This window comes from Sciurus carolinensis, chromosome 12 (genome assembly GCF_902686445.1).
Source record: "Sciurus carolinensis chromosome 12, mSciCar1.2, whole genome shotgun sequence".
Taxonomy (NCBI): domain Eukaryota; kingdom Metazoa; phylum Chordata; class Mammalia; order Rodentia; family Sciuridae; genus Sciurus; species Sciurus carolinensis.
This window is the reverse complement of record NC_062224.1, coordinates 84,172,333-84,200,003: the sequence shown is the minus strand read 5'-3', so window position 1 is coordinate 84,200,003 and position 27,671 is coordinate 84,172,333. Positions and strand designations below refer to the sequence as shown.

The 27,671-nt window shown below is 50.9% G+C and overlaps 2 protein-coding genes across 3 annotated transcripts; both read left to right on the top strand.

Moving 5' to 3' along the window:
- The first annotated feature begins 885 nt into the window (after positions 1-885).
- Prelp (proline and arginine rich end leucine rich repeat protein) lies at positions 886-14,199 on the top strand. 2 transcript variants are annotated; one of them, XM_047521776.1, is made up of 3 exons: positions 886-1,029; positions 8,142-9,133; positions 11,582-14,199. In XM_047521776.1, exons 2-3 carry the CDS (start codon positions 8,158-8,160, stop codon positions 11,755-11,757), a joined length of 1,152 nt encoding a protein of 383 aa, XP_047377732.1. In that variant the 5' UTR covers positions 886-1,029; positions 8,142-8,157; the 3' UTR covers positions 11,758-14,199. The 2 variants fall into 2 exon arrangements, with proteins under 2 accessions (XP_047377732.1, XP_047377733.1); XM_047521777.1 differs by having other exon boundaries at positions 892-1,019.
- Positions 14,200-18,716: 4,517 nt separating this feature from the next.
- Optc (opticin) lies at positions 18,717-27,308 on the top strand. The gene is made up of 7 exons (XM_047521531.1): positions 18,717-18,947; positions 19,631-19,766; positions 21,305-21,463; positions 22,210-22,412; positions 26,081-26,176; positions 26,636-26,826; positions 27,120-27,308. Exons 1-6 carry the CDS (start codon positions 18,717-18,719, stop codon positions 26,804-26,806), a joined length of 996 nt encoding a protein of 331 aa, XP_047377487.1. The 3' UTR covers positions 26,807-26,826; positions 27,120-27,308.
- Positions 27,309-27,671: the final 363 nt, after the last annotated feature.

Sequence of the window (27,671 nt, the reverse complement as noted above, 5' to 3'; positions counted from 1 at the left end):
CTGCTGATACTAGAATGGATCTTCTGAGATGCTAACACTCACTGGGGACATTTGGATTTCCCAGTCACTTTATGGGATGACCACCCAGCACCCAAACCTCACCTGAATGTGTTAGAGAAGCTGAAAGAAGACTCCAGCATGAACTAGGAACAGTGACCTTAGGTCTTACATCGATTTTTTTTTTTTTTTTTTTTTTTTTTTTTGGTGGTGCTGGGGATCGAACCCAGGGCCTTGTGCATGCTAGGCAAGCGCTCTACCAACTGAGTTACATGTCCAGTCCTAGGTCTTACATCAGATCTGAATTTAGTTCTAACTTTGCTGTGTGGCCCTGGCCAGACTTTTCCCTCTCTGGTCTTCAGACCAGCCCTCTGGCAGCCAAACCAAAGTGCTCTCCTATGCCAGCTCACTGCGTGCTGAGACTCCACTCTTTTCCCAACCTCCTGGAGAAGGTGCTTTAGGGAAGAACAGCCACTGCTCAGAAGAAGCATCCCAGCTCCCTCACTGGGCTAGGAATCTAGCACCAGGGAGAGACCTGCATCAAAGCAAGGCACTTGTTAGGAGGCATTCAACAGGCCGGTGCTGGACCTGCCGGGCCTACAGACTTCTCCCCAAGCCTGTGCCTCTGTTAATTTGGTGCATTTTCCAAACATGGGTCAAACAGTCCTCCCCAGAAGCAGCAGCAGCAGAAGGAAACATTATTAAAAGCAAGTCCGTTAGCGGGCATGGTGTGTGGATGAAGTCTTTGGAGTTTTGGCTGCCAAATAAAGACTTTATTGTTGTCATTCCTCCTTTCTCAAGCTCCCTCCCTCTCTCCTCTCCTCCCTCCCTCCTCTCCCTCCCTGCGATCTGCCCCTCCCTCCCCCTAACCTAACCTCCCCACCCCAGTAGGATCTGGTGGAAGAAAAGTCAGCACGCACCACTGGGAGATCAGAACTTCTAGCTGGCTCTCTGCTGCCACAGCTCCACCGAAGGGTGGGGAGGAAGAGGAGGACCACCCGACCCAGAGCTGAGGACAGCAGGTGTGTGCAGGTAAGCCCGGCTGGGAGAGGGCCAGGAGATCTGAAGTCTCCTTCTCCCAGCCAGTTTCCTCCTGCCCTGTCTAGTCTCGCTTATTGATCTAGCCTCTGCCCCCCACTGCCTCCTTCCCTGCCTCCTTCCTCCACCTTTCTCTCCTCTCCCAAGAGCTCAGATGCAGTCTCCGCCATTTCTTCCCTCGCCCCTTCCTCTTCTTCTCTCCATCCTTCTATACCCCCATATTCACAGCTGCTAAAGTGAAACTTTCTTGGTACAGATGTTTGCTGTAACACAGAGAGCTATGTCGCACACAGAATTTCAACAGAGCAGGTGTTGCCATAGAAACTGGACACTAAACCCACTTCTCCGCACCTTTCATGTGTTATCACACTTTGTAGAAGGCACACGCACACACACATTCTCTGCGTCTTGTCTCTCACCCTCTCACATGCCTCTCCAGCTGCAAGACCAAAGAGAAAGTGTGTCTTCCCACTGAGATGGCAGAGCCAAAAGAAAATCATGTGTCCTGAGTCTAGGCCGAGCAGGGAGGAGATGAGGGAGACAGAAGCTGGAAGGATCTCTTGGTTCTATTGAGCTTAATTGGGTAGGAGGGAGAGAGAAGTGGCCTTCCAACCAGCACAGATCTGCTCAGCAGTCCGAATTTCTGTCTTCTGGGTCCAAACCACTTGGCTTTTGGAAAGAAAGAAAAGAAAGCAACGCTGCCTGCAAGTCTTTTTTTTTTTTTGTACCAGGGACTGAAGCCAGGGATGCTTAACCACTGAGCCACATCCCCTGTCCCTTCTATTTTATTTTTTTTAATTTAGAGATAGATTCTCACTAAGTTGCTCAGGGCCTTGCTAAATTGCTGAGACTGGCTTCGAAATTGCGATCCTCCTGCCTCAGCCTCCGGAGCCGCTGGGATTACAGGCATGTGCCACCACTCCCAGCCAGCCTGCGAGTCTTAGAGGTCCTAATCCCTAAATCTAGGACAGTCCCCCCACACACACCTCTTTGCAGGCAGAAAAAAAAAAAAAAAAAAAAAAAAAAAAAAAAAAAAAAACCTCTCCTTAAAACCATTCCAAAATTATCACGAGCATTGAGGTTGCAAGGGGTCCTTGTGGTAGAGGGAAAAAAAGACAGTAGTTCCTTAAGCAGCCTGGGAGGGGGAAAACTGGGGACCCTTCTCCATCCCCGAAACCCACCATGCTCCAGTGACAGGGTGAGGAGCGGGGGTCCCATGGCAGGCAGGGCGTGGGCTGGAGCAGGATTCCCAGGTCCAGCTGATCTCCAAACCGACAGGGGTAGGGCAACCATGGCTGTGAGGACGGTTTACTAAGAACATGGTGTGTGGACAGTCACTTCAGCAGACTGAATGGAGGCCCAGGAATCCATACTTGTTCTTATACATCCGGGATCCTAATGGTTGGCCAGGGCTTGAGAAACGGAGGACTGAGAGGGACCTTCTGCCATGTATGAACCTAGGGCTTCTCCAGTGCTCGCTGAGCAGCAGGCTGTGTGGTTGCCTGGAAAAGGAGCTCCAGAGTGTCCCTCCCTTCTTTGGAGAGGAAGAGTGAGCACTGGAGGGAATAGGGACTGTCTCCAGTGTGTGGCTCTCCCCATCCTCCTTGCAAGCCCAAGCATCCATATCACAAAGGAACATTCCAGAAAGATGGTTCCCTCAAGATAGCTCCAGAGAGCTCCTGTTTCCTCTTATCTACTAACCCCCACCCTTTTAGATGTCCTCTCCCCTTGCACGACAGCTGTCTGTTCTGATGGGCTCTCTCAGAGCTCGGACCTAATGATAAGTTCTTTGCTCCTCTTCACTTCCCTGGAGGGTAGCCTGTTTATTGAGCATGAGAGAGAAGCATCTCGAGGCCAGAAGGACAAAAAAGTCAGGTGTGAAAGGTTGGGAGAAGTCCCGGCCCCCCGTGGAGCTCTGCAGCCAGCAGAGGAAGGGGACTCCACCTTCGCTACCCAGCATCCTCTCACCAGCTGCAGGAAGTGCGAGGCTAGGTTAGCAAACCAGGGGACAGAGTGAGCATTTCCCAGGTGGCCAGGGGGTTCTTAGGATCTCTCCAAACTGTTGATTCTGAGTCCTAAGTGGGATCTTCAGAGTCACAAAGGAGAAGTTGCTCTGTATGGAAAACCCAATATCTACAATATAAGGAATAACCCTGCCTTCAAGCTGTGGGTGAGGCTGCCCTTGAACGAGGTTAAAGGAGAAAAGCCCCATTACCTTGAAATATTACCAATATCCCCTAACATTCACTGAGTCACTTACTTTGCCATATTAACTCATTTAACTCTCAAAATAATCCAAAAAATATTTGGCTGAGGGTAGAGTACCTGCCTAGCATGTACAAGGACCTGGATTTGATTTCCAGCACACACACACACACAAAAGTGTCTATATGCCCATTTTATAGATGAGGAAACTGAGGTTTGCCTAAGGGTACTCAGCAAAACAGTTGCAGATCTGGTTGCAACCCAAATCTATAACTACTGAAGTCATGGGACAGATGATTCTTGCCTTTCTTAAGAGGCTGGAGATGCTGAGGTGGAGCCAGACCTGGTGGTGTACACCTGTAATCCTAGCTACTTACCAGGCTGAGCAGGAGGATTATAAATTTGAAGCCAGGCTGGGTAATTTAGTGAGACCCTGTCTCAACATCAAAGGACTGGGGCGGTAGCTCAGAGGTAGACTGCTTGCCCAGCATACACTGGTAAGCTCATCCTCAGTATCCCATCCTCAATACTACACCAAGAAAAAGAAAACCTGGGTGGGAGCAGAGAGGAGACCATGGTGTGCAACCGGCGGTCAGAGGAGAAGAGCCTTCTTACTCTCGTTTCTTCCCCATCCCTCAGAAGGGAAAATTTGCTCTTCTGGACTAGTTGCCTGAGGCCATAAAAACTTGACTCTGTTTACACTTTGCCTTGTGGCAGACACTGGGGAGACAGATGGTCTTTCCATAGTAGTATTATATTTATTTTTAGCACTCTTTGATTTGCAGCACATTTGAAAGTTGCTTATCACTCTGGCTTCTAACAACCGCATGAGGAACGTTGGGAGAGAGAAGGTTTTGTTATCCCCATTTTACAGATAAGGAAATTGAGGCTCAGAAGAGGACATGCCAGTCTTCAGGGGACCTCAGACTGGCTGAGTGCACCTGTCTCATTTCTCTATGAATGAGTGAGCAGAGACGCCTGATTCTCCCTGCTTCCAGTTGCCCTCTGGGCTACAGGATGGCTTCCAGAAGTCTGGGTTTAAAAGTAAAAGAAGGGGAAGAAGAGTCGTGACTAAGTGTGCAGCTCAGTGGTAGAGTGCATTCAAATTGGGGGCTTGGGGAGTGGGGCATCCTGATGTCCGTAGGCCTGTCTCTGGGACAGGGTAGCTGTCTGTGTAAGCCTTGAGGACGCTTACAGGTGACCAACTAGACCAACTAGACAGGAAATTTGTTGCAAGAATGCCAGTCCATTGTATGGAATAAAAATGAAACTAACCCTTCCTAGACCTGGTAGACAACCTTGACCTCTCCACACAAAGCCAGCTGTCATTAAACCAGCTCTGACGGACTTGACAAGCCCCTGAGCCTCAGCCCAACCTTGTCCTAAGCCAAAGCACTGCACCAGTCCCAGGTTCTAACCTAAATGAATGTGATAGATAGGAAAGAGGAATATCTCACTTTCAAGAGCAAGGAGTCTCCCTGGAGAACCTGCTCTTTTGTAAATAAATAAGTAAATGAATAAGTCCTGCCATTTACAGAGATTTTTTACCCTCGATAGCATGCCTTTGAAGGTGTGATCTCATTTAATCCTCACACAGATGAGGAGGCTGGCGCCCAGGGAAGAGTCAGGAGCCAGGTTGTGAGTCCAGATTTACATAGTTGGAACTGACATTTGAGTTTTAACGCTCTTAGGAAATGTTCCTAAACGTAGAGAGTGAATTTAGGGTTGGACAAAGCAATGCTCTTCCCCTCCGTGAGAGCCAGTGCTGGAGAACGGGCTGCATGAAGCAGGTCCTTGTAGGTGTCTAACAAGCGGTCATTGACGGACAGAAAGTGGGGGGTGGGGTGGGAGGTGTGCTTGCAAAGGCATGAGAAATTTTAAACACACATACACACCCCACCCTAAGGGAGCCTATGATTGGACAGAAGTTTCTGGAAGGCAAGAGCAGACGGTAGTGGGTTTGGGGCTTTGTGGGAGGGACTATGACTCCCCTTGGATTCTAGGTACCTCCAGGTTGCCTTGGGTTTGGTTTTAGAGACCTAGGATATCACAGAAAGTCGCCCAGAGAACTGCTGTGCTGCCAAAGCAGCAGCCTCCCAGCCCGGCTCTGCAGGGCGCTGGGCCCAAGAAAGACCTGAGAAAGGAGCACTATTTCCTTGTTGCTCAGGCCACGGGATGGGCCTGATTCAGCCTGGGGCTTAGGGAGGAGGGTAGGACTGATCCAGTTTCCCTGGAAACATGCTGGCGCCCCTTGCCCCAGGGTGTATTGCCTAGAGAGCCTCCTGTAGGAGCTGGGAGGGGCTTGGCTAGTCCCGAATTCTGGAATTCGAAAGGGTCAAAGGGACTAGTGGGAAGATACGACTGTTCTCCAAGGGTCTGGCACTGGCCATGGGGATGTGGCGGCCCTGCCGGGCATAATTGTGACTGACCTTCCCATTCGTGTCACCCTGACAATGACTGTCCAGGCTCTGTGACACTGAAAACACACCCCAGCAGAGGCCAGCTCCCAAGTCACTCCCAAGTCACAGAGCAGGCTTTTCCTGGAAGCTCTGCAAGCATTATTTGCTTTGGGGCACTTCATATGTGCTTTGGTGACAGTGGCGATGAAGGGGGAATAAGGAACCTCAGCCACTACTAGACTTGGCCTGTGGAGCCGGGTTTCTCACAGCGGGAGAGATTTATTTCTGGCAAACTTCCAGACTTCTGGGTGATTCAAATACAAAGAAATTCACAAAGAAGGAGAAAAAAAATCAAGGTCCAAAGATTGGAGCTTTTAAAAATGTTTGTGTTTAGAATATTAGTGCTTGAACTATCCCCCTTAATTTATATGTAATACGATTGTGTGCTATTTTCCAGAAAATTATAGGCCTTATAAACTGTTAATTCATAATTCAACAAATAGAAGTGATGTGGAGTCCAGCAGCAAGGCTCAAGTGTAAGGTTCCACAATGGATGTCTTATTTCTTCAGTCCTTTCAGTGGGTCGCCAGACTGCCACGCCTCCACTGCAGGTGAAATCGGGAACCGCACTGCAAGGCCCCTGGGGCTAGAGGCCCAGGGGAAAATGGCCTGAGACCCCCTGGGAGAAGCCCGCCTCCTTCCCCCTTGCTTCCCACACCTGCATGCACATGAGAGTGCAGGTCTGCTTCTGTGTGTAGGATGGAGTGGGGAGACCGTGCATGTAGGTGTGCAAGAGCGTGCGGCTGGGGTCAAGGGGGTGTGTGTGCACATGAGTGAAAGCTGTGGGGAGCCCCCTGCCCCACATCCCAGGCTGAGTTCTGCCTTCTTTCCTGTGTCTCGTCCCACTCAGCTTCCCAAGCGTCTGGCCCAGGTCTTGGCAGCTGGTGAGGGACTCCTGCTGTGTCCTTTGATCAAAGCCTGCAGATGGTCCCTGGTCAAGCAAGGAGAGAATCTAAGCTGATATGGGCTCAAAGAGAAGGTGGGAGAGGGAGGGGGCCTGGATCGGAGGCAGTGATCATAGACAGGGTCCAGATGCAGTCAGGGTACACACTCCAGCCCACTCTACCTCACAGAACCCCAAGAAGCCTGCATCCCCCCGGTGTCCCAGGGCCCAGGACAGGGACCGGACCACCACAATTGGGCAAAAAGTACAGGAGTTCTGGCTGAAACTGTGTGGGAAGGGGACCTTGCTGGAGACCAGAGCAGGTAGAAGAGGAGGCATAGTCCAGGAAAGGGAAGGCACAGGGCACCCCTCCTGGACCCTGCCCAGCCCAGGCCAGGGCAGGAAGTCTGTGGGAGCTGCCACTCTCGGTCCACAGCCCAGGGTCAGCTGATATTTCCCTGGGTTCATCCAACCCCAGCCACATGGCCCTATCTAAGGTGTCATCAAGGCCAATGGAAAGGCAAGTTCAAAAGATCCTTTGGCTTCCTATTCCAATGTCACTGAAGACAACAGGTTCTTCTTGATATCTTACCTCAATACTGCCAACTCCAAAGATACAGGGAGCAGAAATACCAGGTCAAAGGAAAAAGTGTTTTTCCCTGTGCCTTTCTATTTCTTTCCTGTTTATTTTCCCAGGAGCCTCCTCATCTGGGGAGAAATTCCTGGCATGGCTTATGCTGGCAAAGATCGGCATTCTCTGAGCCAAGTGCAGTGGGCGAGGAGAGGGGAGGCCCAGAGTATGGGGGAGCATGGGTGGACACGGGGAGTCTGAGCACTTTCCTTCATCCCATGAGCTCTACTCTGGAAGGCAGAAGACTTGGATTTTTGTACTCAGTTGTCTGTGATGTGACTTCCTGGCCTTAACAAGCCACTGTTTCCTTCAGACTCATTTCTTGTAAGCAGTGGGTTCTTAGTGGATTTGAACCATTTTTGGCAATAAAATTTTTTCTTTTTTTTTTTCTCAAATGAATGTTTTGGCTAAACCTCAATATATACAACAGATTTTTTTTAAAAAATGAGTTGCTTAAGTTGGCACAGGAGAGGGCCGAGTACCCAGGACCATTGCCTCAGTCCCCTCAATCCAGGGGATTCTACAGAAGTAGAGGACAGTTTGAAAACCCCTGTGATTCAGGATCTCTAAGGACCCTTCCAGATGTAACAACCCAGGACTCCAGGGTCATACACCCTAACATGCCTCTTATAAAGGCAGGGATGGTTTTCTCATGCCACAAACGGAGAGATGCAGGACCAGAGAGGTGAAGGGGTTCCTCCACCTCCTGACTCGGCTCAGTGTGCTTTCTCCCAGGATGGCCCATCCTCTCCAATGCTGCTGGGTGGAGAATCCAGAACCTGGAGCCCTCTTTATCCTCACCTGCTCTACAGGTCCCTGAGCTCTGTCCCATCTCCCTTGGAGCCAGTCCTGGCTGACTCTGGCCAGAGTCAAGGCATCTATTCCTGAAGCCCTGCAGGCTAATCGATCACCTGTCTCCTCTCTGCAGGTGCATCACCTGGATCATGAGGTCATCCCTCTGCTGGCTCCTCCCACTTCTCCTCATCTTGGCCTCAGGGGCCCAAGGCCAGTCAACAAGACGACCAAGACCCGGGACCGGGTCCAGGCCCAGGCCCCGGCCCCGGCCCCGGCCCACCCCAAGCTTTCCTCAGCCCCATGAGCCAGCAGAGCCCACAGACCTGCCTCCCCCACTGCCTCCGGGCCCTCCATCTGTCTTCCCTGACTGTCCCCGGGAATGCTACTGCCCCCCGGATTTCCCATCGGCCCTCTACTGTGATAGTCGCAACCTGCGCAAGGTCCCTGTCATCCCATCCCGCATCCATTACCTCTATCTCCAGAACAACTTCATCTCTGAGCTCCCTCTGGAGTCCTTCAAGAACGCCACAGGCCTGAGGTGGATCAACCTGGACAATAACCGAATTCGCAAGATAGACCAGAGGGTGCTGGAGAAACTCCCCAGCCTGGTGTTCCTCTACATGGAGAAGAACCAGCTGGAAGAGGTGCCCTCGGCCCTGCCGCGGAACCTGGAACAGCTGAGGCTAAGCCAGAACCACATCTCCAGAATCCCCCCTGGCGTCTTCAGCAAGCTGGAAAACCTGCTGCTCTTGGATCTGCAGCACAACAGGCTGAGTGACGGAGTCTTCAAGCCCGACACCTTCCAGGGACTCAAGAACCTCATGCAGCTCAACCTGGCCCACAACATCCTGAGAAAAATGCCACCCAAGGTCCCCTCAGCCATTCACCAGCTCTACCTGGATAGCAACAAGATCGAGACCATCCCTAATGGGTACTTCAAGGGCTTCCCCAACCTCGCCTTCATCCGGCTGAACTACAACAGGCTGTCGGACCGGGGGCTCCCCAAGAACTCCTTCAATATCTCCAATCTGCTTGTGCTCCATCTGTCACACAACAAGATCAGCAATGTGCCCGCCATCAACAACAAGCTGGAGCACCTGTACCTCAACAACAACAGCATAGAGAGTGAGTGGGGTGGCCAGGGCCAGGGAGGGTGGGGACGCAACATCCTTTCTCAGGAGCCTCAGAGCAGGGGGTACAAATAGCATCCTCTGGGAGGGCTGTGGCCTAGGGGTAGAGCACTTGCCTAGCATCAGGACACTGTGGGTTTGAGCCCTAGCACTGGAGGGGAAAAAAAAGCATCCACTTGAGCTCTTGGCCCTACCACTTGCTACATGTGTGTGACCTTGAAAAGATATCTGACCCTTCCAGGAAGTCTCCTCATCTGTAAAAAGAGAATGGAAATAATACCTTCTAGCACAAGGTTGAGAGGAGGACTTAATAGTTAAATATGGAAGAAGTTACAAAATGCCATGCTTGGAGGGTAATAGGTTTTCTTCCTCCATCTCTTCTCATCAGCATCAGCTTCTTTGGCATCTGGAGCTATTAATAGGGTAGACATAGATTATATCCCTGGACATTCTCCTGAAAACAGAATAGAAATATTGAACTCTCACCCTGAAATGTCCTGGGCCTGTGTGTGGGGCCTCAGTTTTGAAGAGTCTGTAAAATGTCCCCAGAGAGGCAGTGATTTTTTTCAGCATATACAACTGATAAATGTGGCATCTAGATGGAAAAAAAAATGCCTGTATGCTTTCTGAATTTGTCTGGAAGTTTGCAACGTTTAGTTGCACACGACTAGTTATACCTTGGAGGGAGAGTTTGCCTAAGCTGTATTACAGGGTCCTCAGCTCATTGCAGCCTAGGACAGGAGGCTGAGAACCTTAATTTTGCTTCAATCAGAACGCCAGATCTGAGCAGAAAGCTTCAGAAATGAAGAAGCATCTGGCCACAGTCATAGAAGGAATGAAGGGTGAAGAGAATCAAGGAAAAAGAAAGGGAAACCTAGAAAAATATTAGGGGATTCTTGGTTTCCAATCCAAAAAGAGAGAATTTAAGCTTCTATGATCTTGGAACAAATGGACAGAACAGACCTGTTCATTTATCTGGGATAATTATAAGAAGTGGAGAAGGTGTTTGTTTGTTATCTTACAAGAAACAAATTCAGGAAAATACAAAAACTATCTATTTTTACCCTGCAGGTAGCAATTAAAGTGGAACACATTACCCCCAGAAAGCTGTATAGGTTAAGCATATAGAGAGCAAGGACACTTAAGTTAATAGATGGTGACAGGTCTCTACAAGACTATGGGAGAACATGTTGCTGAGGGTTATCTCAGACTACTGAGGTTGAAGTCAGAAAAATCGTGCCCTCCACTGCAAGTGCTTGCCCCCACCCAGTCTGACTCCTATGTCACTAACAGAATGTGGATAGTGGGACCTGGCTCAGCATGACAATTAGGTTTTCTTTTCGTTCTTTATTTATTTATTTATTTTGTACCAGGGATTGAACTCAGGGGCTCTCAACCTCTGAGCCACACCCCCAGCCCTTTTTTATATTTTATTTAGAAACAGGGTCTTGATGAGTTGCTTAGGGCCTTGCTTCTAAGGCTGGCTTTGAACTTGTAATCCTTCTGCCCCAGCCTCCTAAGCTGCTGGGATTACAGGCATGTGCCACCACGATTATGTTTCCAACAATTATCATACTGCTGCCACCTGTACATTTAGCAAAATGACATCGTAAACATTCCCTCATTGATGTTCAGGGAAGGCACCGCCCTCACCATTTTACACAACGGGGAACAAGTGTCAGAATAATAAGGCCCAAAGTCACAAAGCCCATATGGGAAAATTCACCTGGGTCAGGGCTCCTCTACTACCTCAACCATGAAGGAGGAGAAACAGGAGAGGAAGAGAAGACAACAACAGAGATGACTGTTCCCTCTCTCTCCTCCTCCACCTCCACAGACGACAAGCGAGGCCAGGCTTAGGGAGAAAAAAGAACCTTATTTAGAAGATGACATGCCTCATCTGTCTCACAAGAGGCAAAGGAGAAAATGGAATCTCAGGCCATGGACACTTGAGAATCAATGGGCTCATCCCCTGCCCAGCTCCCTGTTCTCTTCCTGTCATCCCTACTTCTGTCAACATGACCAACTTCCATTCCTCCTCATAGTTCACATCCAACCCACCGGATAAACTCCAGAGTAATTCTCACGTCCCTGTGACTTCGGATCTTCCCTCCTTCGACTGCTCCTCCACGCTTAGCTAGGTGATCTTTCTAAGGCGGAAACCTGATCACAGGGATCTAAGGACCCCTTCCAATTTAACACCCCAGGATGCAATGGGTCAGATATCCCAACATCCAATTCTCCAGGGTGACTTCAATAACAATTATTGATTATTTCCAACTTTAGTCATTTTACAAATGAGTAAACAGCCTGGAGCTTAGGGTGACCCATCCATGGCCACACATTCCCAACGTCAGCTAGTTCCAGAGGGAATTCTAGAGTCCTTTCTCCTCTTTGCCTCCCACCCACCCTGCTGCTGACTTCTCCCCTTCTTTCTCCATAGAAATCAATGGGACGCAGATCTGCCCCAACAACCTCGTGGCCTTCCACGACTTCTCCTCAGACCTAGAGAACGTGCCCCACCTGCGCTACCTGCGGCTGGATGGGAACTTCTTGAAGCCCCCCATCCCGCTGGACCTCATGATGTGCTTCCGCCTCCTGCAGTCGGTGGTCATCTAGACCTTGCCCTGGGCTGGACCTCCTCTGATCGCACTTGAAGGCTGGTGGCCCAGGCGCCTGTGCCCACCATTTTTCTCTGTCGCCCTGCCTTGCTCCCAGCCCTGGCTCTTACCTCTCCCCTTTCTGAGGATGGGAAATGCCATATGCCGTGCTACAGCTCTGGAGCAAGACTTTCCAGGGCTTGATTTGGTCCCACCCAGTTCAAAGGCACCCCCTGCACACACACACCCAAACTTCTGGCCTTCTGTGGTCTCCCTCTGCTCCAGAAACGCAGATGTATGTCTAAAGACTTCACATATCCTCCTCCCTCCTCCACCCATCCATTCTGGCTCAGGCTGGGCGGTGGATTGACATCTGACTTTGGTCCTGGTCAAGTGAGACAAGAAGATGATTTGGGAAGCCCAGAGGTGAGCTTCAGAGGGTCCCGCTGGAGATTTCGCCATCTTGCCTCAAAGAGGCTGAGAAATCCAGGTCTCCACATTCAAGGATCCCTTCTTCCAAAACTGCTCTTCCACCATCTGCTGTTCCCAGCATCAGATATCGCACTGCTCTCTGCCAGCCACGTTATCCAGGAAGGAAGTATGAGGGAATGCCCAAGATGGGGCGGAGGGTTAGGGTTCCCAAAGGGGCCTGCATCTGGATGTCTCTGCACCGGGACAGTTGGAAACTACTCCTCCTTTTCCAGGACAAACCCAGTACACACTCTCCTGACTGGGCCTCAGATAGGAACAGCCAAGGAGAAGAGTGGATCCAAGAACTGGGAATTAGCTAGAGGGAGAGGGCCGGGGGTCAGGGCCTGAGGGTTGGCCCGTGTGAGTGTAGACGGACCCTGTGGGCCCCCTTCGCCCAACTTCAACATATGTCCCGAGGCCCTGGGGAACACAGTGTTCACAGTGGAAGGTCATAAGGCACCGCCCCACCCCGCCATCTGTTCTGTGTTAGTGCGTGCGCGATCAGTCCAGTCACTTCCACCCCCAAGCAGGCGGTTCTTAAGAAACAAGGAAGAAGGGGCGGAGCATCTGGAATCTCTCAGAAGCCTCTTCCACATTGGAAACTAGCCCCCATTTCTAAGACAGACACATCAGTGACACCTGGTGGCTGCTGAAGGTCACAGCTGGCTCACCCTCTCCCTGGGGTGATGTTCCAAGGTTAAGAAGTTGGTGTAGGATTCCAGCTTGGAAGAGCCATGGGTGATGTGCACAGTGTCTCTCTCCTCTAGAGTCCAAAGGGCACAAAGGTGCAGAGGTCTAGGCTCATTCCAATAGTGAATGGTATAAATGGGAAAGCTTGGAGACCCCAGATGAGGATACAGTTTGACCTTGACCTTGCCAGATCCATTTGCTCTCAGCTCCCACATCCATAAACGCAGGTGGTGGGTAAGAGGCTCCTCTGAGCTCTCTGTTCTCATGTGCCAAATCTGCGACTCTGCATTCTCAAGCACACCCTAATGCAGGACAAGTCCTACCTTTTATCCCTTTCCTTGCAGTAATTTATTCCCTATCTGGATTATCCCTGCTGAGAGGATTCTCTGTTCTCCTTATCTGGCCCAGGTGAACAGCTCAGCAGGTCTCCAAGTGGAACCTGGGTTGCCTCGCCTTCATCTTCCCCCCTCACTTCCTTTAGGGGGATCTGCCCCTCCATAGTCCTGAGTGTGTATGCTGGTAGGGAATTTGGAGAGGAGGATGTTCTGGAAATGAGTAAGACACAGTGCCCACCCTCAAGTTAGGACGAGGAAAGCTCCAGAGATATTCAAGAAGTTGTATTAAGCTGAGTCCCTAACATCAAGGAATTTCTATTATACTCTCATTCACCTTTCTCTTTTGCTCCTTCTAGGCCCATCCCATCCCTGCCTCCTTCCCCTGCTCCCATTCAGCTTCCTCTTCTAGCTGCAGCTGGTTTCTCCAAGGCTCCTGCTGAAAGTCAACATATTATTATGGCTGTAAGCAACCTGGTGCTATGGCCTGGATAAGCCCCCTTCTGACCTGTTCACACCTCGCAACCTCAGCCCTTTGGTGAGGCCCTCGGGGGAGTGTGCTCCTGTGACTCCCCAGGGGGAGCCTAGTCCTGCAAACCTGAACTATTTTGTTTTAGCAGCCACACGATCATCATCATTCCACTGCCCCATCTAGAATCCATCTGCTCCCTGTGTTGCTCTCTGCAGCTGAACACCACAGGGCTTAGACTTCAATTGGCACCATAGGTTACCCCCACCCCGGCCAAGCACACCCAATGTGCAGGTTGCCTTTGGGTTTAGAAAGCCCCTCCTCCTTACCCAAGTTCATCCCTCAGTGCTGTTGGCATCTACATAAACAGGTGTGTACGTAGGTACGTATGTGTGCTCTGCACATATATCTCTATTCCCTCTTGAAGACCATGTTAACTTTGTGAAACAAGTTTCACATTTCAACACGCTTTACAGCAGAGGAAATAAAGTAATATGAAAAATAACCTGCTTGAACTTGACAATGTGAACAGGTCAAAAATAATACCTTAAAGTCATCTGACAACCTATCCCCTGACACCTCCCCTACACACCTCTTACTTGCTTCGAAATAACGGGTGAAGAAAAGATCATATTCTTAAGAAACTCCTGGGACAGTTATCTCAAAGCTTCTTCTCAGAGAATTTCCTCAGAACTCATAACCCTCAAGAAAAATTATTCCTAAAGTAAGACCAGAAATCAAACAGCTACATCTGAATTCAAAGCCCCAGGTTCTTTTGACCCACAGACACTAAATTGTCAAGGGTCTCCCAGGCTCAGTTTTAAGGCAGCTGCAGAAAGACAAAACGGTTGCCCCTTCTGATCAAGCTTATGGATGAATTGGGCAAATGTAATGTGCACGTGAACAACGGAAAAACCATTTTGAGGGCAGAGAATAAAGGACCAAATCATTTGAAATGGTCTATAGGCCATGCAGGAGTTCATAAAGGGCAAGAAGAGGGTGCCCTGGCTCCTCTTTAGAAGGAATTTGGCTCTAGCCAAATGGTAAGAGTGACTTACCAGCATCCCAGTTCATACCACCTTCTGTAGGAGAAAACTGCTAAATAAGCCCTCACCCTGCCTGCTAAACACCTGCTTCAGGTCAACTTGACAAGTGCTCAGGGGGCATCAACTACAGGTCAGGTTCCCAGTTAAGAATTCAGGTTGGGCAATACAGACCCCATGCCCTTGAGGAATTCATAACTTGGTAAAGGGGGGAAATTCCATGAATTGGATTTCTGCCTGAAGTGTTAGGAGTCATGCTGTATACAAACAGCAGGGAGGAGGGGACCCTTGCCTCTGCTTGGGGGAAACTGGAGAGAGGCTCCTATCATTTAAGCTGGCTCTTAGGGACAAATCGAATTTTGCCAGATGGGAAAAGGTAAAGAAAGCACGTGTCTGAAAGGGCCAAGTCAGGGAGCAGAGGGTAGGAAAGGAGCCGTGTCCACCCTGGGAAAAGTGGAGGGGGTCTGAGGAAAAGGAAAGAATTGTGTTCCTGCCCTAAAGTTGTGTGGCTACCAATCCCCAGCAGGGAACAGACCCTGTCATCCAAAAAGCAGGAGGGTTCCTGAACTTTCCATCCCCACCTCTCTCCCTGCCCAGAACAGGGGCAGCAACAGGGTCAGCTGGCCAGGCTTCTGTCCACACCGCCTGCCACTTCCGTTCCATCAACCTGCCTTGTGCCTCTGCTAATGAGAGATTAAGATAAGGACGCCTCCCCCGACCACCCGCCCGCTTTGCCAGGCTCTCCGGGAGCTGAGCGCCTGGAACAGCACGCGGCTTAGCCATTTCCCACACAGGTCACACATACACGTCCACGGCCACTCCCTGAAATCCATGGGAACGAATGTGTAACTGCGAGCTTGCAAAAGCGAGAACAGAAGTTGGGAGAGAGCCTGCATCAGAAGGTGACTCCCAGCGGAGCGCGCGGGGGCGCGCGGGAGCGAGCCGGCGCATGCGCGGTCGCAAGGCTGGCTGTGAGGTTGGAGAGCGCGTGGAGGAGGACCCTTCGCAAGGCAGAGGGCGCCGAGACCTGCAGGGATGTGTCACCCAGAGAGTGGAGAGGGAGGAAGGAGGGAAGGAGCAGGTGGCGGGGGGAATGAACGAACAGTAGCGTTTGCAGGAATAAAAAGCGTGGGACCAGAGAGGGGATGCTCCAGGACCGAACATGGGGCCAGAGGTTCTCTGGCCTGGCTGTGGAGAGAAAACCGAGGAGCATAGCCCGCCAAATGTGCCATCTGCTTTCTGGGAGCCCTTCTGGCTCCAGGACTATACCTCCCTCCATCCAGGAGAGCCCTTGATGAGGTCGCTCCAGGGTGGGGAGTGCCAGAGGCACAGGAACATGCAATTTCTCAGGTGCCCAGCTTCTTGGGTTGAGGGAAGTTCCCCTCCCACACCAGGAGCTGCCCTCTTGGGCCGGCTATTAGGTTTGCCCCTTCACCTGTTAGACCCGGGCAGAGACGAGTTCTGCCAAGACCATCTGTTCTGAGTGCCCAGAGGCACATTGGCTCAGGGCTTCCTGGAATGAGGTTGAAAAGATGAAGTCCTATAAAGCAAGGGAAACTCTGGGGTGAGACTCAGGAAATCTAGGTGCTGGATGTGGCTTTGAGTGATCTTGGGCAAGTCACCTCCCTCCTCTGAGCCTTGGCTTCCTCATCTGTACACTACAGGAATTAGACTCAAATCTTTAGAGGGCCTTGTAGCTGGAATAAAGGATGAGCCAGTGGGAGGGAAGAGGGAGCAGAGAACATCCCTGAAGAACCTGGCAGAGGTAACAGGCACGAGCAGAATCAAACATTTTAGCCATTCCCACCCACTGCCTGCCTAAGGCACCAAGAAAAGAAGAATTTCTCTTCATAAGTATATCTTTGAGGGGAGGATGTACCCCCAGCCGGCCCCAGAGGCCCCTATGTGGTGTCTTCAGTGTTCATGATCAGTAAGTCCCTTCTGGAGCCCAAGCCCAACTCCTGTTCATGGAGTTGGAGGAGTCTTCTGGTTCCATGTCCTTTCCTCCTAGAAGTTTTAAAGAATTTTCTGCATCCTCCTCCTGATCATCATCTGTGAACTTTAAGTTGGCTTTCAAATCCTTCCCCACCCCCTCTTCACCATCTCTTTGCATCACGCAGGCCCAGACCCTCCCACTGGTGATTTTGTTCAATATGGTTCCTTTTAGGGACTGTGGGTGTTGGGGCTGGTTGGCATTCCTCAGCTCAGCCTCTTTTTATCTTTGGATTCCATCTATGAAGCCAATCCTCATCACTCTTTGGCTGGAGGAAAAAAACTGGGAAGACAAGTTCCAGCCCTCCAAGTACCCTCAATCCATCCTTCGCAGAAAGTTCAGACTCTAAGGGGTGAGGCCTCTTCATTTCAGGGTGGGCACTGCCTGCCCCTCAAATACCTGGCCTTATCAGGAAGGTGGGCCAGAAAGAGAGGTAGCGGATACTAACAGAAAGAGAAAAGGGGTGGGTGGCAAAACTGGCAAAGGGAGAGAGAGGAAGAATTTCCTTCATCAAGCAAAGGAATGGAATTGGGGACCCCCTGAGGAAGGAGGAGGGGAAACAGCAGGACATCAGAAAGAATGAGAAGCCTGATTGGACACATGCCTGCCTGCCTGCTTGTCCTGCCCAGCTTGCCCCACCGCCGTCAACCTTTCCATCAGAGTCCCTCTCTCTGGACGCTGTAGGGCTCCATTTGGAACCAAAGGGCATCTAAAGGGTAAGGTTCAAGGTTGGAGGCCTCAGGGCCACAGGTGTGCTGATGAGGGGAAAGAGCTGGGGCTGGGACTGGGGCAGGGAGGATGGAGGGAGTCCAGGCCCCTGGCCAGAGAAGTTGGAGGAGGCTTCTCGTTGGGCAGCAAACTCTGCCTTAGGAATTTGTCTAAAATTCATGGAGTTTGGTTTGGAGTGAGTTATGGGAAGTGAGGTGAAGTGTCCCCCTTTGCTGCTTCTAGGGGCTTACCCCCTTTACCCAGCTGAAATTGAGGAGGAGGGTCTACTAGAAATGTGTGCAGGGGCTTTGGGGAGGGCCATGTGATCAGTCACACACCTCCCATGTCTGCGTATCCACTCTACATGGATGCTTCCACGGCCACACCACACACATCTCTCTGCCCGCCTGTACAACGTGGGTGAGCTAAATGAGTGAGCATTCATACTCACGTGAAATGCACTCACACATACACAGATGTATAGCTATCCAAGGAACTTTCTGGATGTGGACACCCTCTCACAACACACAAAGAACTCTCTGGTTTCTAGAAACATGTTTGCAAAAAGGTGCATCTCTCCATCTATTTTATGAACTAACATTCTTTACATTGCATATCAGCTTGTAAGTCCATGTCTCCAAATAGATGAGGTGTTCCTGAGAAGGGCCACGCCATGTTCCTTTCTGTACCCCCAGAAGCAAGTCCAGGGTCTGGAACTTAACGAGTACCCCATACATATTTGTTGAGTGAATGCATGAATGAGTAATTCTCTCCCTCTCTCTCTCTCTCTCTCTCTCTCTCTCTCTCTCTCTCTCTCACACACACACACACACACACACACACACACACATACACACACACAAAGACTCCTTGAGATGGAGGTTTCCCTAAATCTAGTGACTAACAGTTATGTTTCGAGTGCGTGGTTAAGAGAGAATATCTGCACAGATGCAGAAGCGTGTGCCGGGTGTGCAGGGGGGCGCAGGGACAAAGGGCTTTCGTGAGCGTGTCTGTGCTGGTGAAGCAGGACTACGTGGGTGTCTGCATGTGCTGTATGAGATGACACCAGTGTTGGTGCGTGGAGGGGGTGCCGGGGTGCCCCGGCACAGCCCAGCCCTCAGGGAGCTCGAGGGGGGCGAAGGTGCGAGTAAGCGTGCGTGATGCATGCTGGGAAGGGGAGCAAGTTCGCAAGCCATTCCCACACTTGCCCCCTCCCCAGGTGGGTGCCGGAGTGATTCAGCCACTTCTCCCCCACGCCCGCCCCAGGCTCTCATGAGGCTCCCCGTGTGGTTGCTGAGCCTGCTGGCCTTGGTGCTGCAGGAGGCAGGGCCGGCTTCTCTCCCGAAGGAGAGGAGGAGGGGAGAAGAGCGGGGCCACGGGGAAAGCCATGCTGTCGCCCAGCCGCATGCGGGGAGCTACCTGGGGAGCCTGGATGACTACGGGGAGGTCATTGACCTGAGCAACTACGAGGAGCTGGCAGACTACGGGGACCAGCTGGCTGAGGTGAGGGACACAACAGACTGGCTGCATGCCCTTCAAGACCAGGCCCCTGGCCCCTCTCCACCAGCCCCACGATGCAGGCTTCTCAAGCCTCCTACTCTCTGTAAGAGGCAAATTCTTGACCCTCCTGAGGACGTTGTTGCTTACATGGTACTAAGAAAGAGGACACAAACCTCCAAGTAGTCTATTTGTGCAAATTGATAGGATCCCACCCTCCCAAAGTCATACATCCCTCCCCAGGCTGTCAAGTGTGACAGCATATCTTCATTGGGGCGAGGGTCAGCAAAGTCCTCATAGCCGCCCCCCACAAAAGGAAATACCACCCTCATCTCTTTTCTTAGACAGTTCTCCAGTTTGAAGCCTCCACTGTGGCGGGTGTGAGCCGGGTAGTGTGGAGGAGCACCAACTGAGGGAATTGGGGATCCAGGTGCTAGCTTGGCACCAACAGGCTCCCTGATCCAAGTCCCTCCCCTCTCTGGGCCTCTGTTTCCTCATCTATCTAGTGAAGATGTGGTCTGATGCTCTTTAAGATCTCTTCCTTGCTCATTCTTTGTGCTGTCCCTCTGTCCTCAATCACAGTGACTCTTTGCAAGTTTGAGATGGGTCACTGAGGTTTCTAAAACCCAAAGTTGAGTCCTTTGTGGGCCAAAAGCCAGCCTATTGTGTGCTGTGTGCTATGTCTCCAGGTTAAGGAGACCAGCTTGGTACCTCCAACCAGGATTAGTCCCACCCAGAGCATTGTGGCTCCAAGGACACCCTTGTCAAACCCCGCGATGACCAAGCCTACTTTGCCAGGCCCACTGGGCTCCCCAACCAGCCTTGGTAAGTGCACAGTCAAATGGTTATCTTATCCATAGGTCCAAGGTCCAGCAGCCATGACCCAGCACCAGGTGGTACCCACGTAGAGTGTGGTCAGGAGTGGGGATGGAGTGTCAAGCCTGGTGCCTAATGTCAGGGAGAGGAGGAGAGATAGCTGCCATAAAAACAGGGAGCGAGGGGAGGAAGAGGCTGGCTCCCAAGCAAAGCAACGCAAGAGCTGCCTATGCCCCAGCAAAGCCACCACACCTCAGTTAACAGCATCACTCGGGGAACAGGTTGAGTGGTGATTAGATCAGAGGCAATTAAAAGCCTGGAGAGAAGAATAAATAACTTTGTGGCTGTCCCTTGGCATGGGGGCAAATGAAGCAGTCACACTGCTTTCAGCTTCGCATTCATCTCCTCAGTAGCCAGTCCTCTTTCCCTCCCCAGAGCCTTCCTGGAGCCTGGGATGCTGGCATGGTAGGCGGTGAGGGCTTAGTACTCGGCTGGGGATCAGAAACTGGGGCAGAGGAAGGAAGCAGCTCATTTTTGGACCTGCTTGCACGCAGCATCCCTTTTCTCCTCTTAGGGTGTTTCCCCGGGTGCTCCTGGGGGACTGGGACATCAGTCAGAGGCCTTTGGTCAGGATCCATGACCTTGCAGAGATTGTAAAGGGCCTTCTCTGGACCTGTCACTTAAGGCCTTGGGATAAGAAGGGCCCTGGGGCCCCTGCTTTATCAGTCCTGCTGGTCACCGCTGGCTGGGAACTGCTGCTTCATCTTGGGGCTGTTCCTGCTACCATAGTGCTGCCTTGAGTCGAGCTAATCCTGGCCTCACAGAAATCTCTGTCTTATAAAAGCAAGTGACACAACCTCCTATACTGTTCCATCGTGTGAGCCAATACAGTCTTCCCAACGTTTTAAAGCCAGTCTGAGTTGGATGGACTGGCCTTAGTCCCATGAGTGCTGGATGAAGAAATGGGGTCATGGACTAAGAATAGGGGAGGGTTGTTTCCCGATAGAAAATTGGGAGGCTGCTGCCGTAAGAAGGGGAGATGGGTGCTAAGCAGGCACTGTCCACCCCATCTGGGCCTTATTGTGCTTCTCGGAGCTGCGGAGAACATGTCCAGCTCTTCCTCCCAAAGACAGCTGGTAGACCCAGCAACCACTGGCTATTCCACTTGATTCTGGCTTTATTTCATCTTTACTGTTCCTGTTGGGACCAGACAGGAGACATATGGGAAAAAAGGCCACTAGATATCCTGGAAATGCTCACATAGACCCAGGAACACCTACAAAGGACCAGGTCTGGTGAAAGTACTGAGTAGTAACTAAGGGTGAACCTGATTCTCTTAGGTTGAGGCCTGAGTGATGGGCTGAGAGTAGGCATCAGTACAATCTGGGTGCATCATGCCAATTGGTTCTAGACAGCAACCCACAGGCCATCAAGAGGACACAGATGTCCATGGCTCAGATACTCCCTGGGGCAAGAGCCATTGGCTTCAGAGGCCGAAGGGAGTCTGATCAGGGGTCTCCCTTTGTTCTGTCTTCCACCTGGGCCAGACCTGCCCACCTGCCTGGTCTGCGTGTGCCTCGGTTCTTCTGTGTACTGTGATGACATTGACCTACAGAACATTCCTCCTCTTCCCCGGATGACCACCTACTTGTACGCCCGCTTCAACCGTATCAGCCGTATCAGGACTGCAGACTTCCAAGGGCTGAGTATGTAATGCCCTGAGAAAAGAGGAGAGGGGGCCAGGCAGAGGGGACCACCAGGGTCCTTTTCCTTGCATTTGGTCACATGAACAGTGACCAGACACGGTTAGCCCCCACCTGTGTTAGCCTTTCCCTATTAGTCCTCAGTCTCTCCAGTTGTCAAAGGAAACCATCCCCCAAGTCCTTCTAACTCCGTTCCTTGAAGAGTTCAAGTGGTGGAAGTGATCTGTTCTCATTTGCTCTCCCTGAAGATCTGGGAAGTGGGGACGGGGAGGTAGGATGAAGCCAACATTTTCAGGTTGCCCCAAACGGGTCACTCTGCTGGCCTCTGGACCAGCTCCTCCTGTACCTACTGATGCTGTTGGCTGTTCTGTCTCATGTCCTACCTGGGATAGGAGACCTGGGCTCTGCTCCGGTTTCCACTGCCGACCACCCACAGCCTTTCCAGCCTTCAGCGCCTGTAGTGAGAACTACTGAGTGTAGGTGGTCCAGGGGTTCCTGGGCTAGCTGGAGGTCTCTTCCAGTAGGGTCCCAAAGCGGGCAGCCCAGAATCCAGGGAAAGGTACTGAGGAATCCCAGGGCTTTTCCAAGGGGTCCTTCAGACTCTAGTTTGGACCTGCTGCAGGGTGAGAGCTGGTTAGAATTCTCTTATCCTGAGATGGATGGAGCAGGATAACCAGGCACATCCAGTAGGAAGCAAGGAAAGATAATGCGTCCAGTATCTTTCTCTGTTCTCTCCCAATGTCCCTCAGCAAAACTGAAAAGGATCGACCTCTCCAGCAACTTCATCTCCTCCATTGATAATGACGCCCTCCACTTGCTGCCTGCCCTGCAGGATCTGATCCTCCCAGAGAACCAGCTGGTGGCTCTGCCCATGCTGCCCAGTGGCATCAAGTTCCTGGATGTCCGCCTGAATCGGCTCCGGAGCTCAGGGATACAGCCTGAGGCCTTCAGGGTGAGTCGGGGCCTCAGACCACCACACACCATCTGCCCCCACTCACACCGAGCTTGGTGCCCTCCAGGGTGTTTTGGGGTCTACAAATCCATGCTTAGTTTTCATCCTTTTCTGTTTGTTCTTTGGGTTGGAAGAAACGAATTCTGACTCAAGAAAAGGATGTTTTATAGCAGGCCATTCCAAGAGCTTCCTGGAATGGGAAACTCAGTACTGACAGGCCTCACGAGCCTGTTACTGAGAATGGAGGACCAGAAACCAAGGTCAGTGACTCTCCCTGTTCCTCTGAGGGGCACATGTCTCGGTCTGGGCTTCTTGCTCTGCATCATCTCCTTTCGCCTCTACCCACCAGCATCCTCAGCACACTCCCACGATCTGCTCCCAGAAACTCCAGACCTCTCCAAATACCTATGGCTTTGACTTGCAAAAGTGCTAACTCTAACCCTAACTCCTGTGTGTCATTCCACCCTCCCAAACCCATCGCCAAGTGACAAATCATTGTCTATCATCAAGCTCTCAAGAGACTCAATCCGATGGGTCCTTGGCTGTCTAGTTTTGGTGGGAAGGGCTAAGTTATAGGATGCAAATATGGCCCCCTGCAATTATCAAGAATACAAGTATATCGCGCTCCCCGCCCGCAGAGAGACACGACACCTGGTTCTTTTCAGCCTTTTTATTGCGCGCACCCCCATCCTCTCAGTTCTTTCTTTGTTCTCTTTCTTTGTTCTCCCTTTCGAGGAACTTACACTCCAATATATGCATTACCGTAACCAATCAGCATTAGAGCACGAGGGGAGAGCATGAACAGATACAGGCAGTAAAATGCAGACATGCAGTGATCATGCACTGTCCACGAGGGAACTCAACCAATCCCTGGAACTTCCTCAAAATAATGTCAGTTGTTTGTGCAAAAGTTAACTGCTCTGGCTCACTGCCAGGCGCCATCTTAGCCACACCTAGGGCCAGGGGTCCCGGGCACCCCGACACAAGTAAAAATAAATGTTGGCAAGGATGTGGGGAAAAGGCTCACTCATACATTGCTGGTGGGACTGCAAATTGGTGCAGCCCCTCTGGAAAGCAGTATGGAGATTTCTTAGAAAACTTGGAATGGAACCACCATTTGACCCAGTTATCCCATTTCTCAGTATATATCCAAAGAATTTAAAATCAGCATACTACAGTGACACACCCACATCAGTGTTTATAGCAACTCAATTCACAATAGCCAAGGTATAAAACCAACCTAGGTGCCCTTCGACAGATGATTGGATAAATAAAATGTGGTATATATACACAATGGAATATTACTCAACCATAAAGAAGAATGAAATTATGGTATTTGCTGGTAAATGGATGGAACTAGAGAATATCATGCTAAGTTGAAATAAGCCAGTCCCAAAAAACCAAAGGCCTAATGTTCTCTCTGATGTGCAGATGCTAACCCAAAACAAGGGAGGGTGGGGAGGGAAAGAAGATCATTGGATAGACAAAGGGGAATGAAGGGAAGGGAGGGGGGATGGGAATAGGAAAGACAGTGGAATGAATCAGATATAACTTTCCTATGTTCCTATATGAATACACAACCTGTGAAACTCCATATCATGGACAACCACAAGAATGGGAAGTTATATTCCATGTATGTATAATATGTCAAAATATATACTATTTTCATGTATATCTAAAAAACAACAAATAAAAATTTTAAAAAATATGGCCCCCTGGGACAGGGCTAGGAAGAATGGAGGGTGCAGTTCCACTGAAGTAGTGAAGCAGAGTGTGGACAAGACTGACCGCCTCTAAGTATGCTGGCAGAATCATTAGAAATGGCCTTCAAAAGCCTATTACTCATTCTTCAGTCTTTTCTTCTTCATTTGGACTCACTTTCAGCGTCTATCTGTCTCTCTTAAGTACAGTCATCAACACCAGGCCACATATAGGATGGTGAACTTCTAAGATGATCTCACCTAGTGACACTGTAGCCTTTTTAGTTCATGTAAGTATACTCCATGGTGCTCGTATAATCACAGAATCACCTAATGCTGCGTCTCCCAGTGGTTCAGCAATGCATGGCTATGGTAGGCTCTTCTGGCTGTTTAGATGCATCAAATAGACAGGTGCATTGGTGCTCACCTGTAATTCCAGCAGCTCAGGAGGCTGAGACAGAAAGTCTCAAGTTTGAGGCTAACCTGAGTAACTCAATTAGATCCTGTCTTGAAATACAAAATAAAAAGTGCTGGGGAGGTAACTCAGTGGTAGAGTACCCTGGGTTCAACCCCTGTACTAAAAGAAGAAGAAGGAGAAGGAGAAGGAGAGGAGGAGGAGGAGGAGGAGGAGGGCAGGGGAGGAGGAGGAGAAGGAGAAGGAGAAGGAGATGAGAAGGAGAAAAAGAGGAGGAGAAGGAGAAAAAGAGGAGGAGGAGGAGGAGAGAAGAGGAGGGGGGAGGAGGAGGAGGGGAAGGAGAAGGAGAAGGAGAAAGAGAGGAGGAGGAGGAGGAGGAAAGGAGAAGGAGAAAGAGAGGAGGAGGAGGAGAGGAGAAGAGGAGAAGGAGGAGTGGGGGAGGAGGAGGAAAGAAGCATCCAGTAAGTCAAGGCAGCTGCCGTTTTGAAATGGTGCAGGCACGGACATGCCTGCTCTCTCTCCTCTCCCAAACACCTTTGCCCTCAGTCTTCCGGGTGCAGTGGTCCTGGGGGCTGAGGTGCAGAACACAGTGCCAATAGCTCTGCTGCAGTGGAAAGCAGAACCCTCCTCCTGTGCATGTTCGGGCCGCAGCCTTCCCGTCTCAAAGCCAAGAGCTGGGGTCCCGTGATCACAGAGCTCCCTTGCTGTGCCTTCCGAGCTAAGAAACAGCCTGTGTTCAGAGTAGGAGGACTTCTTTGCCTTGACTTGGGCTGTTTCCTCAGTCCAGGGGAAGGCAGGGGCTTTGGAACCAGAGGGACCTGGGCTCATGGGTGAGTCACCTCACCTCTCTGATCTTGCTTCCTCATCTGCAAAATGAGGGTGATAACACCTACTTGACGTTGTGGCCGCAGGATTAAGTAAAACAGCATTTACACAGAGCCCGGGAAGACTGATGAGATAGCAGATGCTCCATGAACGGCAGCTATTATTCCTCATTGCTCTCTGAGCCCCGAAAGGCTTATCTCTACCCGCATCCTTCTCTCATTAGCCTACCTGATTCTGACGGGGCTCTCGCACTCGCTCACCGTTGGTCTGGACGTGCCTTGGGTTTTCGTTCTGCTGCTCTATCTCCTGAGCGAGTTCCATGCATCTGCTCCAGGGTTGGCATGGGGAGACTTTTCACTGGAGGGAAAAATCCATTCTGATGGCAGAGAAGTTGAGGCTGAGCTGAAATGTCCCCTGGTCCTCCCTTCTACCCTATCCCTGTCCATCCCCCACTCCTCCCAGCTGTCACTAACAGCCCCTACCTTGCCTCTAGCTGCCTGCACCTCAAAAGCAGCAGCACCTGGATAGGTAGAGTTAGTGTGTGTAAGGCCCTTACAGAGCCAAGCTGCCCCCACAAAGCACCCACTACAGGGCCCAGCACATAGCTGAGGCTCGGTGAGCCCTGAGTGAGTGGAATGGGCTCCCCGGCCCTGGCCTCATGGGGAACCTCCTCCCTGCCAGAGCCCTAAGGGACCCACCAGCCTCCCATGCTCTCTGTGCCCCTGCAGGCGCTGGAGAAGCTGCAGTTTCTCTACCTGGCAGACAACCTGCTGGATTCCATCCCCTGGCCTTTGCCTCTGAGCCTGCGCTCGCTCCACCTGCAGGTGAGAAGCCTCAGCCATGGGGAGGGTGGACAGCAGGTAACGGGGCAGAGAGCCCCACAAGGCCTGGGTAACAGGGTTGTGTGGGAGACATGCTCTCATCTAGATGATGGTCCATGGCTCCCGTTTGATGTTCTCCATTTCTTCCTTGGAAGACGCTTCCTTTCCTCCGCATCTGTATCTCGCCTCATCCGCCTGCTTTTCCTTCTGTTTCTCTTCTTCTCTTCCGATCACGGCCTCCTTTCTTCCTTCTCCCTCTCATCCTTCATCCCACTTCATCTCTCTCACCTCTCTCCCTGCTTGGTGTCCTCTTCTCACCCCTCATGTGCTCTGGGCTCTGGTGCCTCGGCTTCCCCGAGTGCACAGGAAAGACAGGGCTGGTGGGAAAGGCTGGTGGATCTTCAGTGCTGCCCGGGGCCCAGGCCTCTAGGAGGGTGCTCGGCTGCTGTGCGTTCTTTCCAGAATAACATGATAGAGACCCTGCCGAGAGATGCCTTCTGTGACCCTGGGGAGCACAGACACATCCGCAGGCAACTGGAAGACATCCGGCTGGATGGCAACCCCATCAACCTGAGCCTCTTCCCCAGTGCCTACTTCTGCCTGCCCCGGCTACCCGTCGGCCGCTTCTCCTAGTCTCCCTCCCTCTCTTCCAGGTAGGAGCACTCGGAGGCCCTGAGGCCACATAGAACCTGTGGTCTCCTGTGTCTAAACAGCAGTCTTCAGCATTAGACAGCCTCGTGATCTGGTTGCAAAAAATCCCCACCTCACCCCCCACCACACACACACACACACACACACACACACACACACACCAGCAGTGTCCTGCAGTAGCCAAATCTGCATTTCTCCCTCCTCTTTCTTTAACACCTTATGGCTCCTGGCTCAGAGAACAGCAGTGTCTGCAGCAGGATCTTTTCCATGTTCCCCATCTCTCCCATCCACACAGAATGCCAGGAAAGCCATGAAGGAGGAGGAGAAGGAAGAGAAAGAGAAGGTAGAGAAACGCAGCAGAGGACGGAGCGGGAAGCAGAGAGCGGGAGAAGCAGTGGTGTGCTGGAACCACCCTCACTATGAGTCTTGCAAGGACGGATTGAATTTTCCAGAATTCTGCAAATCAGTTATTAAACAGTCATTATGAAAAATTAAATTGTATAACCCACAACTGAATATTTTATATCAAAATATATCAATGTAATAAACACTCAAAACTCACCACTTCTCAATTATTTTATTATTAATCACACCCCTGAAGTTATTTATGTGTGAGATATCTGTGTGGTGGAGATTTTATACAGTGATGCACTACTGGGCATCTTTTCCCAACTCCTTGTTTGGTGACATCATGTTGGCTATGTGACTTTGGTCATGTTAAGAGATTTACAAAATGTTACAAATTGAGGTTTTCTTTCTTTCTTTTTTTTTTTTTTTTTTTTTAGAGAGAGTTGATTGCTAAGCTTGCCAGCAAACCAATGAAAAGAAAAAAATAAAGCCAGGCATG